This window comes from Emydura macquarii, unplaced genomic scaffold (assembly GCF_026122565.2).
Source record: "Emydura macquarii macquarii isolate MOO-44397 ecotype Brisbane River unplaced genomic scaffold, CSIRO-AGI_Emac_v2 contig_530, whole genome shotgun sequence".
NCBI lineage: Eukaryota > Metazoa > Chordata > Testudines > Chelidae > Emydura > Emydura macquarii.
Window position 1 is genome coordinate 56984 of NW_027130667.1, and position 20011 is coordinate 76994.

The 20011-nt window shown below is 46.7% G+C and overlaps 1 protein-coding gene across 1 annotated transcript; it reads right to left on the reverse strand.

The window, feature by feature from the left end:
* Window positions 1–5758: 5758 nt before the first annotated feature.
* On the reverse strand, window positions 5759–19725 carry LOC137147318 (stonustoxin subunit alpha-like). The gene is made up of 6 exons (XM_067539331.1): window positions 19541–19725; window positions 18322–18374; window positions 17542–17738; window positions 16505–16631; window positions 7762–9807; window positions 5759–5796 (listed from the first exon to the last, which is right to left on the reverse strand). Exons 1-6 carry the CDS (start codon window positions 19723–19725, stop codon window positions 5759–5761), a joined length of 2646 nt encoding a protein of 881 aa, XP_067395432.1.
* Window positions 19726–20011: the final 286 nt, after the last annotated feature.

Genomic DNA, 20011 nt, shown 5'->3' on the forward strand with positions numbered 1-20011 from the left:
TGAGTTACTTTTGTTCCCCCCGCCCCCCGGCCGCCACCCCTTTGGGGAAAGTCTCAAGTCCTTTTCCCTCTCTCTCTCTCCAAGAGTGCAGGGTCCCTCTGGATAGTTTCCTTGCAGAAGACTAAGCGGAGGGGTTAGTCCATGCCAGGCAAGCCCAGCCCGGCTAGTGTGTGAGCCCCAGAGTAGCCAGTGAGCAGCATGTGCTGGGATGCTCCCCTTGTCTCAGGCGGCTGGTTGTAGCAGCGGTGCCAACCACCCCCTATGATCCTGATCTCGGGATGCTCCAGAGCAGTGGGCAAAGCGGGGCTTCCTCACCGTGCGGTGGGAGGAAAAGGAGGAGCATGCTGTGGGCAGGGCAGCTGGCAGCACAAAAGAACTGTGAAGAGCCTGGGCGGCACCCCTGCCCCCAGGCCAGCACCCGGGGTCTGGCCCCTTCTCTCCATTCGTCTGCCACTGGTGTATTGACTACCACACCCTAAATAGAATCATAGAATCATAGGGCTGGAAGGGACCTCGAGAGGTCATCTAGTCCAGTCCCCTGCTCTCATGGCAGCACTAAGTGATATCCAGACCATCCCTTAAAGGGTGTTTGTCTAACCTGCTCTTAAAAATCTCCAGTGATGGAGATTCCACAACCTCCTTCGGTAATTTATTCCAGTGATGAACCACCCTGACAGGTAGGAAGTTTTTCCTAATGTCCAACCTAAACCTCCCTTGCTGCAGTTTAAGCCCATTGCTTCTTGTCCTGTCCTCAGAGGTTAAGAAAAACAATTTTTCTCCTTCCTCCTTGTAACAACCTTTTATGTACTTGAAATCTGTTATCATGTCCCTTCTCAGTCTGCTCTTCTCCAGGCTAAACAAACCCAATTCTTTCAGTCTGCCCTCACACGTCATGTTTTCTAGACCTTCAATCATTTTTGTTACTTTTCTCTGAACTTTCTCCAATTTGTCCACACCTTTCCTGAAATGTGGCACCCAGAACTGGACACAATACTCCAGCTAAGGTCTAATCAGTGCGGAGTAGAGTGGAAGAATTACTACTTGTGTCTTACTTACAACACTCCTGCTAATACAGCCCAGAATCACGTTCACTTATTTTGCAACAGCATTACACTGCTGACTCGTATTTAGCTTGTGGTCCACTATGACCCCCAAATCCATTTCCGCAGTACTCCTTCCTAGGCAGACATTTCCCATTCTGTACCCGTGCAACTGATTGTTCCTTCCTAAGTGGAGCACTGTGCATTTGTCCTTATTGAATTTCATCCAGTTTACCTTAGACTAACTCTCCAGTTTTCCAGATCATTCTGAATTATAATCCTATCCTCCAAAGCACTAGTAACCCCTCCCAGCTTGGTATCGTCTGCAAACTTAATAAGTGTAATCTCTATGCCATTCTCTAAATCATTGATGAAAATATTGAAGAGAACTGAACCCAGAACTAATCCCTGTGGAACCCCACTTGTTATGCCCTTCCAGCATGACTGTGAAACATTGATAACTACTCTCTGGAAATGGTTTTCCAACCAGTTTTCCACCCACCTTATAGTAGCTCCATCGAGGTTGCATTTCCCTAGTTTGTTTAAGAGAAGGTCATGTGGGACAGTATCAAAAGCCTTTCTAAAGACCAGATATACCACATCTACCGCCTCCCCCCTTTCACAAGGCTTGTTACCCTGTCAAAGAAAGCTATTAGGTTGGTTTGACATGATTTGTTCTTGACAAATCCATGCTGACTGTTACTTATTATTTTATTATCTTCTAGATGTTTGCAAATTGATTGCCTAATTATTTGTTCCATTATCTTTCCGGGTACAGAAGTTAAGCTGATTGGTGCACTGTATTTGACCAGCACATCTTGCCTGGAATACAAGCTATCTTGGATTCTTTGCTGGGGAGCCGGTGGTTCTCAGTTTCAGATCTTCAAAACAGATACTACCAGATCACTCTGGGAACAGAAGATAAGGAGAAGACAGCCTTCATCTGTCCATTAGGTTTCTATCAGTTTGAACGCATGCCCCAAATAATTTCTGGAGCACCTGCCATGTGTCAACGTCTTATGGAGAAAGTTGTGGCAGACAAGAACTTACTGCAAGGCTCAGTTTATTTGGATGAGCTGGCTGTGTTTGGAAGAACTTTGGAGGAACATGAAGAAAGACTTCATTAAATGCTAGACTGATTGGAAGCCTGTGGACTGAAGCTTTCAACTAATAAATGCCTGTTCTGCAGAATATCAGTCAAATATATGGGTCACATTGTGTCCTAACAGTGTGTGAGTACCGATCCAGATCAAATAGAAGCTCTCACTATCTGACCGCATCCACATAGTTACAGAGAGCTCAAGATCTGTCTAGGATTTAGTGGCTAATATCACAAGTTAGTGAAGAATTATGCTACCACCATAAAGCTTCTGAATGATCTCACCAGTGCATACCCATCCACCAAGAACAAATCTAGGATCAAGGGTAAGGGGAGGTCCTCAAAACCTCCTGAGCAGAGACATTGTGGCCCCTCAGAAACCTTTGGACCCAGATGGGACGAGAGATGTGAAAAGGCTTTTCAATAAATCATTCATTGCCTAACTCATGCTCCAGTCCTAGTCTTTGCTGACCCAAGGAAGCCTTTTATCCTCCATGCAGATGCCACTTTGGAGGGTTTGGAAGAAGCCCTACACCAGGGAGTTGAAGGTAAACGTAAACCTGTGGCCTTTGCCAGTTGAGGACTATCTGATAGCGAGACTCGCTGCCCTGTTCACAAATTGGAGATCTTGGCCTTGAAATGGGCTGTCACTGAGAAGTTTCGAGATACTGATATGATGCTCAGTTTCAAGTGTGGACAGACAACAATCCGCTGACTTATGTATTAACAAGTGCCAACTGGATGCTACAGAGCAGAGATGGGTGGCCACCTTGGCTAGCTACAAGTTCAGCATTCAGCACCGATCAGAGAGAAGCGATGTAGATGTGGATGCAGCATCCACAGCCATCAGAAAGTGCTGTGATTCCTACAGCTGGAGTGACAGCCATTTGTGTCGAATCATCAGTTGTCAGAGACGCATGAGAATCTTCATGGTTGTGTCGTAGAAAATCTGGGTCTGCCCCCAAAAGTGTGCCATTAGCCACGGTACACTATGTTGTGTTGGACCAGGCTTCATTGCCTAGCCTCAATGCTGTAGACCAGTAAGAAGCCCAAATACAAAATAACGATGTTTGTGAAACAATGCTTGCTAAAAAGGAGGGCCAAAATCCAGCTGCAAATATTCCATCCACCCCTGAGGGTAAACGACTATTGAGAAAATGGAGCAAACTAAAACGGATTCAAAGAGAGCTGCACCAAATCACAGCAGATCCTTTACAAAATCAATGCACACAACTAGTACTACCAAAAAATACACAGCCCTGGTCATGAGGGCCCTGTATGATGACTTTGGACATTTGGGAATGGACTGAACATTGGAACTTACTCATAGCAGGTTCTGTGGGCCCTGGATGGCTGAGGCCATTCGCAGGAAACACAAAACATTCACGCTGTGTATTCAAAGGAAAACTCTGCCCACTAGGGCTGTGGACCTGGAGAATATCACCACTGGCAAACCTTTGGAGCTGGTATGTGTTGATACTGGACACTAAATTAGCTAATTTAACAACAGCCTGCATTTTAAGCGTACAATTTATGCCCGAAATAGCTGCTTCTGCAGCATGTGCCAAACCAGAAATTCCTGTTTATGTATTCCTTACAATGTGTAAGTAAGGGGACGAGAGAGGGGCATATCTACACTGGAACCTTCAAACTCTTTTAACTTCTGCTGGTGATTTTTTTTAACATGACGGTTGCAGGTACCAAGCGGTCATCAATCAATGATATAGTGGCACCAGTATTTACAAGGGTTTGCTGTCCGAAAGCCCCCTCTTCAAAATCACCTAGATAGTGGGTCATCCCAATGTATTAGGTATTAAAGGTGCCACATGTATCAGGGGACTCGGGGATGCCTGCCCCACCCCACACACACTATGCCTCCAATGGCTTCTCCTCAGGAGGTGGGGTCGACCATTGACTCTCATCAGCACATTTCTCTGGAGTGTGACTCTTTTTTTTTTTTGAAAATCAGGTCAGCCAGATGTTTATTCGATTTGCCGTTAATTGGGGCTTTAGAGGCATATTGGAGAGCTCAATTCCACAGACCCAGCGCAGGGGATTGATCTTTTCAAGGCCGTGCTCTCAGCCGCGCCCTCTGTTAACTCCCTCTGGGACTAAATCACCATCCTTGCTCTCTTGATTGTGAAAGGTGATCTCGACAGCCACTTTTCCTCCTGTCTGTGCAGTAGCTTTCCCTTTGGCTTATCTGAGAAGGCTTGGCTCACCAGGAAATGAGCTTGCCGAACTCTCTGTAAGAATGCCTCCCACGTCATAGCTGGTAAATTTAGAGTACCCAAAACAATTTTTACTCTTCTATGAAACAAGTTGGAAAGTCTGTGTCCATAAGGGCTTCACCTTCCTCCTCATGCCCATAGCTTGCCATAGGATCTTTTTACGCTGTAAATAGGCATCAGGGTGTTCCCCCAGGGCTTGTCACTCCACATGAAAGCGCACCTCAGTATGCTTACCAGGGTCTACTACTTCAATAACATTTTTATAAGGGTGTCTTTTTGGGCTCCATCTTCCCTTTGTGTATTTACAGGAAGTCCCAAGTAGGTGTCTAATGGGAGACATTTCCTTAAGAGCAAGGCATAATCACTGTAATTTGACTCAGGCGCTGTGGTAAACTGTGCAGATTAGGCCACCACATTGTCAGGAGTAATATTCCCTAAGGCTTTTTTAGTGCCTGTGCTCGCTCAGGTCTCAGTATCTTACTCACAGGGGTGATAGTGCAAGTGGTGCTTTTCTTCTTCCCAGTTTTATTTTCAGTAGTGTTTGTCTTTGTTTCTATAATTACAGGAGCAATGAGTGCACTAGCCCGTGGCACATTATCCTCACCAGCTGTTTTACTATCTGCCTGAGAGGAGCGTAGGGAGAAGGAAGTCTTACGCCCTGAGCTGACTTGATCTTATCCCACAAGCCTCTGCACAGCAGAGGGCAGACAAACCAAAGTCCTGCATACCAACACTCTCTGAACTGCCAAGATCTCTGTCTGCTGCATGGCAGCAATAATTCCCTGAGCAGCAGCCAGTCGCTGTGTACGCTGAGACAACTCTTGCCGACAGACTGCATGGGTCTGGCCCCCAGGCTCACTAAGGTCCCTCTTTTTGTCATCCAGGACAACGCGTACCACAGCTTGCACATCCTTACATTTCACTTCCCAGATGTGAGCTGTTTTTTCCCACTGTTTAACCTTTTCTTGGTACATTTTTACCTCACGTTGAGAGGCAGAAAGCAAAGTGGCCTGGGTTAAGCAGTGAGATACAGCAGAATCATGCTGCGTTTTCACTTTTTGTATTTGACTTTGGCGGGCCATCAACTGTTTATTTAGCTCCTTGGGTTTTTTGGCTAACTTTTAAACTTTTTATTAAGGGATTTAGAAACTGATAAAGTCCAGGCAAAGCAGCCAAGTGGGTTTTTTTTTTTTTTTTTTTTACGATCAGGGACAGGCTTTGTTTCTATGAATTGTTCCCACTGGACCATTAAGTCTGCATATGTCGTTTTACCTTTAAATGCTCCTCCAGACCATGGATCTTTTCCCAAGTCATTTATAAAAGCTTCCATATCCGAGACGGGTTCTAGTGAAAGGAGGGCGGGAGTGGCTACCCCTGGACTGCCTGACTCACAACACATTCCCGTAGAGGACGTAATGCCCTGCACCTGAAGCCAGATACAGACACAGCTTCACGGAGAACTGTGCCAGACAGGTTGCTTCCCTGCTGACACGCAGTGAAAGAAACCCTTGCACTGTACACCTCAAAGCCCGTCCCACTCACAGCTGCTCGAGCCCACCCAGCAAGGGCGCCAATTGTTGATACTGGATACTTAGTGATCAGTGTGGATACCAGTGAGACATGGGTCACCTGATTTGCAGATCAATAAGGTTTAATGTGCAAGGGTTTTTATAAATATATTAGTTAAATACAAAGCCTAAAATTAACTACAATATGTGCTAATGTAATTAGTTACCGGTGTGCACAGGCCATAGGAGATGGTACTTCAGAGTCCCAAGAAATGTATGTTTCCAGACAAGAGAGCGACTGGGATGTGTTGCTTCCATACTTGCTATTTTCATATAGAAGCGTGCCCCAAGAATCCACAGGGTTTGCTCCCTTTGATCTCCTATATGGGAGACAGGTCAGGGGACCCTGGGAGTTAATCCGGGATGCCTGGGAGGGCAATACTGAGGAAACAGAACATCAGTAGGGGCATAGTGATCAATGGCTCCATGTCTAGCTGGCAGCCGGTCACAAGCGGAGTGCCCCAGAGGGTCGGTTCTGGGGCTGGTTTTGTTCAACATCTTCATTAATGATCTGAAGGATGGGGTAGATTGCACCCTCAGCAAGTTTGCAGATGACACTAAGCTAGGGGGAGTAGTAGATACCTTGGAGGGCAAGGAGAGGATACAGAGTGACCTAAACGAATTGGAGGATTGGGCCAAAAGAAATCTGATGAGGTTCAACAAGGACAAGTGCAGAGTCCTGCACTTAGGACGGAAGAATCCTATGCACAGCTACATACTGGAGACCGATGAGATAGGCAGCAGTTCTGCAGAAAAGGACCTGGGGGTAACAGTGAATAAGAAGCTGGATATGAGTCAGCAGTGTGCCCTGGTTGTCAAGAAGGCTAATGGCATATTGGGTTGCAGTAGTAGGAGCATTGCCAGCAGATCGCGGGAAGTGATTATTCCCCTCTTTTCGGCATTGGTGAGGCCGCATTTGGAGTATTGTGTCCAGTTTTGGGCCCCCCATTACAAAAAGGATGTGGAGAAGTTGGAGTGAGTGCAGCGGAGGACAATGAAAATGATTAGGGGGCTGGAGCACAAGACTTATGAGGAGAGGCTGAGGGAACTGGACTTTTTTAGTCTGCAGAAGAGAAGAATGAGGGGAGATTTGATAGCAGCCTTTAACTACCTGAAAGGGGGTTCCAGGGAGGATGGAGCTAGGCTGTTCTCAGTGGTGGCAGATGACAGAACTAGGAGCAACGGTCTCAAGTTGCAGGGGGGGAGGTCTAGTTTGGACATTAGGAGAAAGTTTTTCACTAGCAGGGTGGTGAAGCACTGGAATGGGTTACCTAGGGAGGTGGTGGAATCTCCATCTTTAGAGGTTTTTAAGCTGCAGCTTGACAAAGCCCTGGCTGGGATGATGTATTTGGGGTTGGTCCTGCTGTGAGCAGGGGGTTGGACTAGATACCTACTCAGGTCCCTTCCAACCCTCATCTTCTATGATTCTAAGCTTCTATGATGCTGCCCAGTTGGGTTGGCAGTGGGAAATGGGAACATAACAGCATCTTCCGTTCCCTAATCAAACCTGTCATTGTCTCTGTGCCCAGCACCACTCCAAATCAGAACTCTTATTATACAGCCTAATGTATTCTCCCTGTGACCTTGGTCTCAGGCATCGGTCATCTCAGCCATCCAGTCCATGCACAGGAACCAGCTGGGGTGTTTAACTGGACGCTAGGATTTATTTCTAATTTTATTCATTATTTGAATGGAAGCTGAGCCTGCATTATCCACCCAGAATATTGTAGATTCATTCCCTTGATAAGGATTCTGATCCAGTAGCTCCAGGGACCAGAGGGCTGTGGCTGAGAAAGAATAAGCAGATTTATTTAAATGTTTACCTTTCTTTAGTGTTGAGATACAGCTCTCCTGACTTGGGTCACTCACCGCCCCGTCCGCACACACAGCCGACACTCGGAATCTGTACCGTGTCTCAGGCCTCAGTCCATCAATGTGATCAGATCCAGTTCTCCCTCCTGTCCTTCGTTCCACCCATTTGCCTTTCTGCTCATATCTTTCACTTCCAGCCTCCTCCTTATATTCCACCTTGTACTCCTGTATACTGACTCCATCTCCAATGACACTGGGACTCTGCCAGGTGAGGGTGATGGCAGATGATTCTACTCTAGCTGTTGACAGGTTTCCGGGAGGGCTGGTAGGAAGAGTCTTCACAGGATCACTCACGTCGCTGCTCGCGCTGAGCCCTGGTTTGCTCACTGAAGCGTATCGGAACTGGTACTCGGTATTTGCACGTAGCCCGGTTACTGTGAATGTCTCTTGTTCGTTATTTACATTCACAGCCGTCCAGTTCTCCTGCCCTACAATTCTGTACTCTGCCCGATAGCCGGATATCGCAGCCCTTCCATAGGCTGCTGGTTTAAACGTGATCTGCACACGGTCATGTCTGATTCCATCAATCAAGGGAGGAAGAGGCTTTGAGGGAGGCTCGAAGTTGGTGCTGACCAGCTCTCCATCCTCATACAGGTAAATGGAAGCTCCTGGATTCTCCTGATCAGGAACAGAGGCCACAATGAACCGAGTTTTTCCGTTAGATTTATTGACACGGGCAAAGTCTGAGAAGAAATTTACAGACTCTCGTGCTCTTTGCTGCCTCTCTTCATCCTCAAACCAGTGTCTGGATTTTGATTTTTCACATGCAGAACTGACTGATGCTGCATCATGCGTTTTCTCTACATTTTGGGTCTGAAGCCAGACATTTAAATCTGATAAAAATGGCTCCTCTTCATTTAATGAAGTAAATGTAAAGGAGACAACATACTTAAGCACGGGGTTAATTAATACCTGTTTTAGTTCATTGCTGGAAGAAGTAATATCCACGTCATTGAGAAGAGTGAGGTACGATTTCACAAAATTCATCTCTTGCATCTTTTTATCCAGAAATTCACTGAGTCGCTGAGCATTGAACGGTGATTGTTCTTTGCTGCTTAAAATGTCCTCCAGGGCCCCTTCCTCTGCTCCTCCTCCACGGATAGCGGGTAAGATTTCAGATAGCTCTTGCTGGAAAGTCTGTCTGTACTGATTACACAGATCTTTGCATTGCTGGATTTTCCTCTTGATTTCAGGGAAAGTTGTGGCGGTTCTGTCCTTCAGCATGTCATTGTACCGCATGTCTAATTCTGTGAAGTGCTCCATGACAGCTTCAACGTTAGAAATCAGCCTTCCACTGATCTCACGTATCCGCTGAGTGCCTCTGGAATCTTGTTTGATTAGTGGATACAGCCAGACTGTCACTGGTACGGCCTTCTCCCCATTATCCCCCAGCAGCTTTGGGAGGGTGGAATAAACTTTTATGGCATCTTGATAAGTAATTGGATTGTTCTCAAGACAAAAATCACCATAAAACTTACAACTGCAATTTTCAGCATTTTCTATTGCTTCATTATCCATTTTGCACTCTCCATCTTCTTCTGAAATCTTTGGTATTTTTTCTATCATAAGTTTCATCTTTCCCTGTATCTCTTCTACACTCTCAGAAGAAGAAACTTCCCGATCAAACACAAAGAAAGCCTGTGCCCCGTACAGCACAGCCGTGACCACGTGGGTTGCTTTGCCTTGGTCGAATACAGCAGGATAAGAGGCCTGCTGTCCTACATGGCTCATTGTCAGTTGCTCAGACCGTGTTGTCATTTTGTATTGGAGAGTAACTCGGGCCTGACGTCTGGATTTCCTGGTGTCATTTAAATATTCAGCAGATCCATTCAGTTCAACTAACCCACACAGGAAACTAGCCTTCAGCGATTCACCAGCATGGAGTGCAGAGGCCTTGTCTGCAGTGGTGTCAGATGCAATAACCTGAAATTCAGTCTTGTATTGTTTCTTCATTTCCACATCCTTTGTAAGATCCGCAGTCTCCAACAGCGTGAGGCCTGCAAAATTCCAAACACATAGTGACTAACACAGAAGCTAGGAAATCTTTCCACCGTTTAAGCATGTCTACAGCTTGAACTGGGCCGGGTCATATTTCATTTAAGATTCAGTCTCTCGCACTCGTGATTGTGAAGAATAAAACGTGACCCAAGCGTAACCACTGCAATGATCTTTGCCTGAGTCTGCAGACAGCCTGAAAAAATAGCCCAGACAGTTGTGAAGTGCCCGTTCATCTCGAAGAGGGGTTAATTCAGATGCCCAATGACAGTAATTTAAATGTCGACATTGCTAATGATGTCACTGCTGAACAAAGCATATCAGGGCTAGTCTACACTAGAAGCGCTACCTCGACGCAGCTGCACCATTGCTCTGCTGCTGTAACGCGTCTGGTGAATATGCTCTAAGCTGATGGGAAAGAGCTCTCCCATCTGCATAATAACGCCACTTTTGTGAGAGGTGGTAGCTATGTCAATGGGAGAAGCTCTCCCGCCAACACACCACTGTCCACACCGGCGATTAGGTCAGAGTAACGTATGCCGCTCAGGGTTGTGGATTATTCACACCCCGGACAGCCATAGGTTATACCAAAGTAAGCTCTCATGCAGACAAGCCCTCACAGAGGAGAAGGAGGATCACAGAGCTGCACAATATACTGGGATGGACACTTCACTTCCATGCCACGTGTGGGTGGCACTTGCTATTATTGTGACAGTGGGATACGTTGGTAGCAAATTATGAATTTTCTTTTGTGTTATGTGTAACCTCCCTTTCCTTCCTGGGTTACTTGTGAGCAGGCAACTCTCACCTCTTACCTGGGCTTCGTACATCATTAAGGATAGGGGAGATCCTGGAAGTTCCAGCTGCAATGTTCTCTTACTGCAATGAATATTTATAGCTGGGGGTGCCTCCCCCTGGACAGGCACTGTATACATCTGTGCGTATACTTCACTGGCCTCCAGGAACAAAAATCATAAATCATGGATCTTATGCAGGCAATGAACACCCAAAATAAATGGACTTTGACCTAAGGTGTGTGGCTGGCTCCCAGGAAGTAGAAGAACTTGTGTGTGATTTCTGGGTGTAATAATCATTTACCACAGAAGTCTGGTTTGTCTGGGTGGTGACATGAGGGGTTCGCATGCCTGAAGGGAACTGTCTGTGGCTTCATAATATCTAGTGTAGTATCTTGGGAGCACACAGTTTTCACTGGCTTGGTGAAATCTTCGGATAAAATACAGCACCAGTCTGGGGTACAGGCCCTGTGTTTTGCCAGTCTGACCTTATACTGGCTCTCGTTGCTGTGTCCCTCCCCAGGCAGCGTGACACCACTAATTGAAAACTGTCGTTAAATATTCAAAGTGGGCACTCAAGCCCTAGAAAGGAAAGATGGTCTTGTCTTTAAGGCATTGGCCTGGGACTCAGGAGATCTGGATACAAGCTTTTGCTCTTCCACAGACTCCTAGTGTGACTCTGGGAAAGTCACTTAGGGAATGTCTACACTACAGACCAAGCCCGGATCTCTGGCTTGTGGCCGTGGTATTTGCAAGCCCAGGCTTGAGCATCCATGCTGCATTGTAAACCTGGGTTTGCAGTTGCTGGACCTGGGTCTGACCGTCCTGCTAGTGGTTCCGCACATCATCACTACACAGACCTTCTGACTCAGGTCTGCAGCTTGAGCGGCAGACACACTGCATGATGACAGGGTCTGAAGCCAAGTCACAGCGGGACTCAGCACTCACCACCCTCGTAGGGTCCTAGGACCCGTGTCCTAAATGCTTGCTGACCAAGTCAGATTGATTTGTGTGTGGACAGAAAGGTGGCTTGGGCACAAACTTGAGTCAGGGCCCAGGCTTAGCATGCAGTGTAGAATTCATTAACCCAGTTAATCCTGGGTGGTGGGTCAGAGACTGAGTCTCCTCTGACTTGGAGACCAAGCCCTGACATTTTGCAGTGTGGACACAGCTCAAGCTGCAGACCTGAGTCAGAAGGTCTGCACAGTGCAGTATGGATGCGGTAGCTTGCCTGTGAAACCAGGGTCCATCATATTCTTTGGGCCAGATTTGCAAGTGCTCAGCACACATAAATGGGGCCGGTTTGCAAAAGTGCTCAGCTCCCCTCATGTTGCTTATGGCTAAATGTTCAAAAGATCTTGGTGCCCAACGTGCTGAGCTCTTTGAAAACCTGCTGAGGTACTTTGGTGCCCAAGTGGAAGCTGAACTCTTTTGATCTCTCTGTAAGTTGGTCTCCTGTCTGTAAAATGAAATAATAATTCTTCCTTTCCACCAAACATTGTCTGTCTTGTCTATTTACACTGTCAGCTCTTCAGGGCAGAGCCTGTCTCTGACTATGTGTTTGTACAGCACCTTGCACAGTGAGGTCGGATTAGGTCTCTAGATGCTACTGTGATGCAAATAATAAATAATAATAATCAAGCCAGGGGTGCAGCCATCAATCATAATGGCACAAAAATTGAAATCAGACCTCACACATTGTGTGTTATTGCTCTTAGGATGGAACTGCTTCGCTCAATGCCCCAAGAAAAGCAACCAGCCTTTGTTTGCTTTAATCCTTTTCTTGAGGTTCTCAAAATACCTGTTAATGCCTGAGACCAGTGTTAGAACTTTTTCAAAACAGCACCCAAGATAAAATAGAGTAACCTATACCAGTGAGAGCGAGGTAGGGCTAATATGCATAAGAACACATGCAGTCTGTGTTTAGATAAGGTGATTTTTGAGCAATGAGATGGCCCCAGAAAACAAAGTGATCAACAATTGATTAATCCTATGATACAGTTATAGTGTTACTCCTTTTGACACCAGTTAGCCAAATTCAGAGCACTGAGGGTTGTTCCAGCTAGGAGGAGAAATTGGTGATGGAGTTAGGTATTTTCTTTGCTGCTGTCTTGTTTATTTACATTTCAAGGACCTACAGAGAAACACTGTGCTACCTGCATTCTTCTGGTTTGTGCTGTAATGCAAACCTCCATCTCGCACCTCATATTTTCCGCACAAGCATTTCACCCCTCCTCTGCTGACCTCCTCCCTAAATGGATTGGAGCTGAAGAACCAGGCCTCAACATAGAAAATGCTGAATTTTGAGAAAAAGATGCTAGCCAGCTTCTTGAGGCATGACCAGAAGATGAAGGAAAGATTCAAACTTCACTGGGACATGTATAAGAGACTATTTGGTATGTCAGCGCAGAACACTCTTGTCCTTAACCCCAGTTTGGTTGCACCCCCTGCTATTGCTTCCATATTATCATGTTCTGCAGGCAATGGAGAACTCAGGGTGGGGGTTGAACCAATCCATGCATCAAGGAATTGCAGAAACAGCAGTACCCAATGCAGGGGAAAGAGAACCCATTCTCTGCTGCTGTGCAGTTCCATTACTGGTGACATTGCATTTCATTTTTCACATTTTTGTGCGCTTATCTGTCAATTCTAGTCTCTGTTTTATATTGTTAGCACTGTTTTGGTTTTTCAGTTATGATTTGATTTGTGCATGTTTGGATTATCTTTCCTTTGCACTTTAGTTTTTGGCAGCTGGAGTACTTGTGTGAAAGACCTTTAATAAATACATTTTTACAGCACTTCAGCACTTTATCCAATTCCAGACTAATGAATGGCTCCATCGTACTATCAGCTGGATTACTACTTAGAAAATACCACCACTCATCATGTACCTGTCGTTCTACAAGTCTGTCAACAGGAACTTTGGCGACCTTCAGCAGATGACTGGCAATCTGATATGCAGTAACTGCCAACCTGCTTTGCGCATGGACATTGAGCTGCAGCTAGTCGACAAATTAAGCTCCAGCTTTTCCAGCTTGACTGCATAAAGTGAAGAGCCACTGTTGATTCCTCCCATCAAGCCCAGTGAGCCACATCCAATGATTCTATCAGATAGTCTGCAATCTCCGGATCACCTGACTGCTCATACTGCCTCAGCAACTCTGCACAATCCTCGTTCAAACATGGAATGTGCACTGCTCGGAAGCCACATGGAATTGTTGCACTTGCAGCTTTAAAAATGTCACAACAGAAACAACAGTTTGCATCTTCCACAGAGATGATGTTTAAAGGAATGGTTACAACGCTCCATTCTAAGTACTGAAGGATTTAAAATCGGGTACAGCTCCCAGATATGATAGAATTGCACCTGAATTCATGAACCATTTGGGTCCTCGCACTTAGGAATGGCTCGTTCGGTTTTTCAACTGAGTTCTGCAGGAATCCAAATTGCCTAGAATCTGGCGCTAAGCAAAGTTATTGCCTTGCTGAAACCTGTGAAAGATCCACACTTGCCTTCGAGCTACAGACCAATTTCACTTCTAAGCATCTACTCTAAGGTGCTTGAGCATCTGATATTGCAAAGAAGTTCACCATCTGGCACCAGAGCAAGCTGGCTTTCGCCACAGTCGTAGTACATGGGATCAAGTGCTGGCACTTACAACATTCATCAAAAATGGATTCCAACATAAACTGAAGACTGGGTCGCTTTTCCTTTACCTGCCCCTGGCAGATGATACAGTTTGGCACGTGGGCCTTTTGGTAAAATAGTCTAGAACTATGCCAAGCAGGTTAGTATATGCAACGGCTCTCTTTTAGAGAAATCGCCATTTCCGTGTCCATATTGGTGATAGAATAAGTGGTTGGAGGCAACAGAAGAATGGCCTTCCACAAGAATCAATATTATCTCCAATGTTATTCATTGAATGACCTACCATACACCGGGTCTCACAAGTTTGTTTATGCAGACGACATATCCCTCAGCACTCAGTCACACTCCTTTGACACACCTGAGTGTTCTGAATGCAGATATGGCGGCTATGGCCAATTATTGTTGTTGGTGGCACCTGATAAGAAGTGGGAGTAAGACTGTGTCAGGTGTTTTCCACTTACATTGTGCACAAGCGGGCAGAAAGCTGAATATAGTTCTCAATGGTCAACGAATAAAGCATAATTCACACCCAGTCTATCTAAGCATCATGTTGGAAAGAACTCTCACAGATCATGAGCATTTTACAAATACAGCGACTAAATTCAAAAAGTTCAACAACCTGCTTGGATAACTTGCCGGAAAGATATGGGGCACCAATGCCCAAATGTTACACACTTCTGCCGTGGCACTTTGTTATTCAGTGGCAGAGTACTGCACTCCAGCATGGGCTCACTCTTCTCACACAAAGATGATTGATGTACAACTAAATTCCACCATGCGTATTATTTCAGGCACACTTAATCTACTTCTTTACCATGGTTACCGGTTCTCTGCACTATTGCTCCTCCCAGTGTTCACAGAGAGGAAAGCATAGCAAAGCTTGTAATGAAACTGAATGATATGCCACATTTACCATTAATTAAAGACATATTTAATTCACCACACAGTCATCTGCCCTCATGGCGCCCATTGTGAAAAAGTTTACCAGGTGAGGGATTTATGGTAGAGGATGCGTGGTGAGCTTCCTGGTCTTCAGAGAGAGTGACAAATAATTATCTTGTCTCAGATCCCACTCAATGTCTACCCGGGTTTGATTTACCACGAAGGCAGTGGAGCCTTCTGGACCGGTTTTCTACCAGACATGGAATTTGTGCTGCAGTGGAATTTCGGTGACATCTTAGAAACAGTCCACTGTGCCTATGTGGGTAGCCACAAACCATGACACATATTGTTAAGGACTGCAAAATGACTCAACTTCCTGGAGATCTTCGTGCTGTGGCTTGGCTTGACTGGATTGCATGCACCAAATAAATAAATGCTAACCTTCATAATTAACGTCTAAGTAGCAACCAAAGAATGAACCTATTATAGAGTTCTATGGCACCATTGCTTTATGTATGATTATTACATTTGATTTTAATGCCTATTTTAATTGTATACATATTTATATGGTATTTCTTAAAGCACAGTAACGTAGGAAGTGAAGTGTTTATTACTTGCTATCAATTATGCTTCTTTACATTCTATAGTAATTTAGATTGTATTTCCTAAAAGATAGTTAATGGAACTATATTGCTTATCATTTATTTATTAATAATATCTCCTTGAACTTTATACTCCATTATGCAATACTGTTTCTTTATATGTGGCCAGTGTCCCGTATGTTTCACTTACATATCCTTACTTGGTTGTTTAATTTTTATTTCCAATTTCCTTTTTAAAAAAAGAATTTTGATGTTTATGATTCAATAGACAATTTTCTTTATTAAAAGGTTAAATTTTCTTGTTTCTCTTTAGTTGCGGTGGCGTAGGAAATGAACTCTTAGGCACCTATTTGTTGTAGTATAAAAGGAGGTTTTTAAAAATATGTTAGCTAATATATTTTTTTAAAATAACCTTTTTTCTAATTTGGGCAAGCTCCTAGGTAGAAAAGTGTGGGAACAGTTCCCTGAAGTAGTCTCATAATAAACCATTATTAATCATTCCTTCTATTTATTGTTTCCTCACATTAGTAGTTTTGTAATTTTGGAATTTATAATTCTTTGTCATCCAACATTAACTTAGCACACAGAATGGTCCAACTGGAAGCCCACAGGCTGGATCCAGCCTGCAGAACAATCCCTGAACATGTCCTCCCCCACAGCAGACCTGCTTTACAAAATGGTGTCCTTTGTGCACGCACTATACGTGTCAGGTCATGTCACATGGAATCTCATCCTGCAATAAATTAATAGAATCAATGTTTTGTACAGTTACCTGGGATGATGGAGTCTTTGCGGCAATCATACAGCATCCCCAGCTGGAAAGGATGACCCAGAGCCGGCATCTCAATGGCTGCATTTTCAATAGATGCCATACTTGTAACTGGGAGATTTGCCCAAACCTAAAACACACCACAAATGTAGTTACAGCTTAATGTACAGAATCTCTTGTAGACCATGATCTCGTTATATGAAAGTGCCAATTTCCCTGGTGTTCATTATTCCACATTTCAGTACCATTACGGCAAAGAGTGGGGAATAATACCGCCAGTGTTAGAACTCTACCTTTGACTTTAATCTTACAGCAGGTTAGAGAAGGCTAAGTTACAATCATGCTCTGAGCACCTGTGAATAACCAGAAAAACAAAAGAGAAACAAAATCCAGACCAGGACTTAAGCAACTGAAGAAAACCAAGAAAACGTCTGTCACTGCTCATGTGTATAAACAGCAGGTAGTGAGCAATTCTAATCAAGGTTGTCCCTGCTCTAGTCTGGGAGCATAACATAGTAAAATCTCACCCCATGAAGAAGTGAGTGATAGAAAGGTCAGGGAGGTGTCATCTGATTTGTAAAGATCTACAGAAAACAAGGTTACTTACCAGTAACTGATGTTCTTTGAGATGTGTTGCTCATGTCCATTCCACTATAGGTGTGTGCATGCCTCCATGCATGGTTACCCGGAACTTTTTTCCCCTTAGCAGATTCCGTAGAGCCGGCTCCAGCGCCCCCTGGAGCCCCGCACACATGCCGCGGTATATGAGGCGCTGCCGGCCCTATACCCCCTCAGTCCCTTCTTTCTGCCAAGTCCAACAGTGGGGACGGGGGGTGGATTGTGGAATGGACATGAGCAACACATCTTCAAGAACATCAATTACTGGTAAGTAACCTTGTTTTCTTCCTTGAGTGCTTGCTCATGTCCATTCCACTCTAGGTGACTAACACGCAGTACCTTGGAGGTGGGCCAGAGTTACCGGTGAGCTGCCCTCAGCACGGCTCTGCCAAATCGTGCTTCCTCTCTCGCCTGCTTTATACGATGGCGTAGTGGGACGTGAAGGTGCGCACCGACGAACAGGTGATAGCTTTGCAGATGTCCTGCAGCGGCACTCTCTCCAGGAAGGCTGTAGATGAGGCTTGAGCTCTGGTTGAGTGCGCTGTGATGGTTCCCAGAGCGGCATCGTCACCTTCTCGTAGCAGAACTTGATGCATGATGTGATCCACGAGGAGATGCGCTGAGTGGAGACAGGTGAGCCTTTCATTTGGCCCGCCACTTCAACAAAGAGCTGCATCAATTTCCGGAATGGCTTTGTTGTCTCGATGTAGTAGGCCAGGGCTCGTCTCACGTCCAGCGAATGCCATCTCCTCTCCTCCTCCGAACCATGAGGTTTGGGAAAGAACACGGGGAGAAAAATATCTTGTTCACAATGAAATTGGGAAACCACCTTGGATAGGAAGGCCGGATGCGGCCTCAGCTGAACCTTGTCCTCATAGAATACTGTATAAGGGGGCTCAGAGGTCAAGGCCCTAATCTCAGAGACCCTCCTGACTGAGGTAATGGCCACCAGGAAGGCTACCTTCCATGAAAGCAGGATCAGAGGGCATGAAGCCATGGGTTCGAAGGGGGCCCCGTGAGTCTCGAGAGGACCAGATTGAGATCCCAGGGAGGCACCGGGTCATGGACCTGCGGATAAAGCCTCTCCACCCCCTTGAGGAACCTGACCGACATGGGATGGGAGAACAGCAATCTCCCCTCTAGCGGCTGATGGAAGGCCGAAATGGCCGCCAGGTGAACCTTCAACAAGGCCAGCGCCAGACCTTGGAGCTTTAGCTCGAGCAGGTACTCCAGGATCACCTGTATAGGCGAGAGGCTGGGCGGAATACCCCGGGACTCCGCCCAACAGGTAAACCGCCTCCACTTAGCCCGATACATGACCTGTGTAGGAGGTTTCTTGCTGCCAAGCAGGACTTGTTGGACCTGCACCGAGCAGGCTTTCTCTCCCTCCATCAGCCACAGAGCCTCCAGGCCTTGAGGTGCAGGGAGTCCAGGTCCGGGTGCAACAGGTGACCTTGGTCCTGGGATAGAAGGTCGTACCGCCTCGGGAGCTCCAGGAGTGGGGCGATCGAAACGTCCAGCATCATGCTGAACCAGTGCTGTCTTGACCAGGCCAGAGCAATGAGTATAACATTCGCCTTGTCCCTCTTTATCTTCAGCAGGACCTTGGGTCGGAGTGGAGTGGGAACACATACATGAGGGTCCCCGTCCAGTTCATGAGGAATGCATCAGAAATCGACTCAGTCTTGCGACCAAATAGAACCCCTTCCCCCTTCTGCCTTGAGGGACCATTTCCACTGCTCCTATGTTGAGGAGGGTGTCCACCTCCTCCAAGAGGAGCTGCTCGTGAGAGGGGTCCCTGAAGAGAGACGGAGAGGGAGGGTTGTTGGGGGGCGTAGATGTAAACTGTAGGGCATAGTCCCCTGAGACTATCCCAAGGATCCAACGGTCCAAAGTGATGTTAGCCCATTCGGTATAGAAGGGCCTTAACCTGTTTAGGAAGGTGCGGGGCAGATCCAGGAGAGCAGTCGGGGTGCCACCCTTGGGTGCACCATCAAAATTGTCCCCTCTGGTTGCCCAACCCACTGGGGGTCCCCTGCTGGGGAGCTGAGAATGAGCTGAGGGGCTGGTTTCTCCTTTTAAACCCCCTATTCCTAAACCATGGAGTGGTGTCCATGGGCCTTCTCCTGTGCTGGAGACTGAACCCATGATGTTGCAGCCATTGACCCTGGGGCCAAACCGGGGCTGACTGCGCCACAGGCTGTGATGCTTTGTGGGGGCGTCAGCTCTCCCAACGACTGTCCCCCCTGGGAGACCCCGAGTCATTGAACTGGTGGGGCCTTGTACGTCCTCGGTCCCAGAGACCCTTCCGTGCTGGGGACCACACTCTCAACGCCTCCAACCTGGAGGACAATGAAGACTGCCTCCATCGCCGTGAACGATGCCGACGAACGGAGGTGCGCTCCGAAGAGCTAGAGGTACCAGAGCGTCGTCTCGGTACTGATGATTTCCTCTGCCGCTTGCCTTGCGGCTCTGCAGACACCTTCGGTGACTGAGGTCAGTGCTGCCCCGAACTCCTCGGTGCCGAGCCAGACTCTGGCGACCGGGTTCCGCGTCGTGGACTGTGCGGTGCCGGGTCCTCCGTTGGCGACCAGGTTGTGCACCATCTAGGTACGGGCGAACTCCTTGGTGCTGGGGATCTGGAGCTGGAATTGTCCAAGCGCTGCCCAGCAGACCTCAACCGGTGCCACCTCGTGGCCTGTGCTGTGCTGGAGCAGGTCAGCTTGACGACGCCGACCTGGAGCGTCCAGTGGGAGTTCTTCCTCCCCATACCGGGGATCTCCACTGCCATTCAGGGGGACCCAATGCGAGTTTCTCCCATGACACCAGCCCCTTCTCCATCGGCGGGGGTGGGGGGGGAGGTGACATAGGCAAGGCCAACAAAGCTCTTGC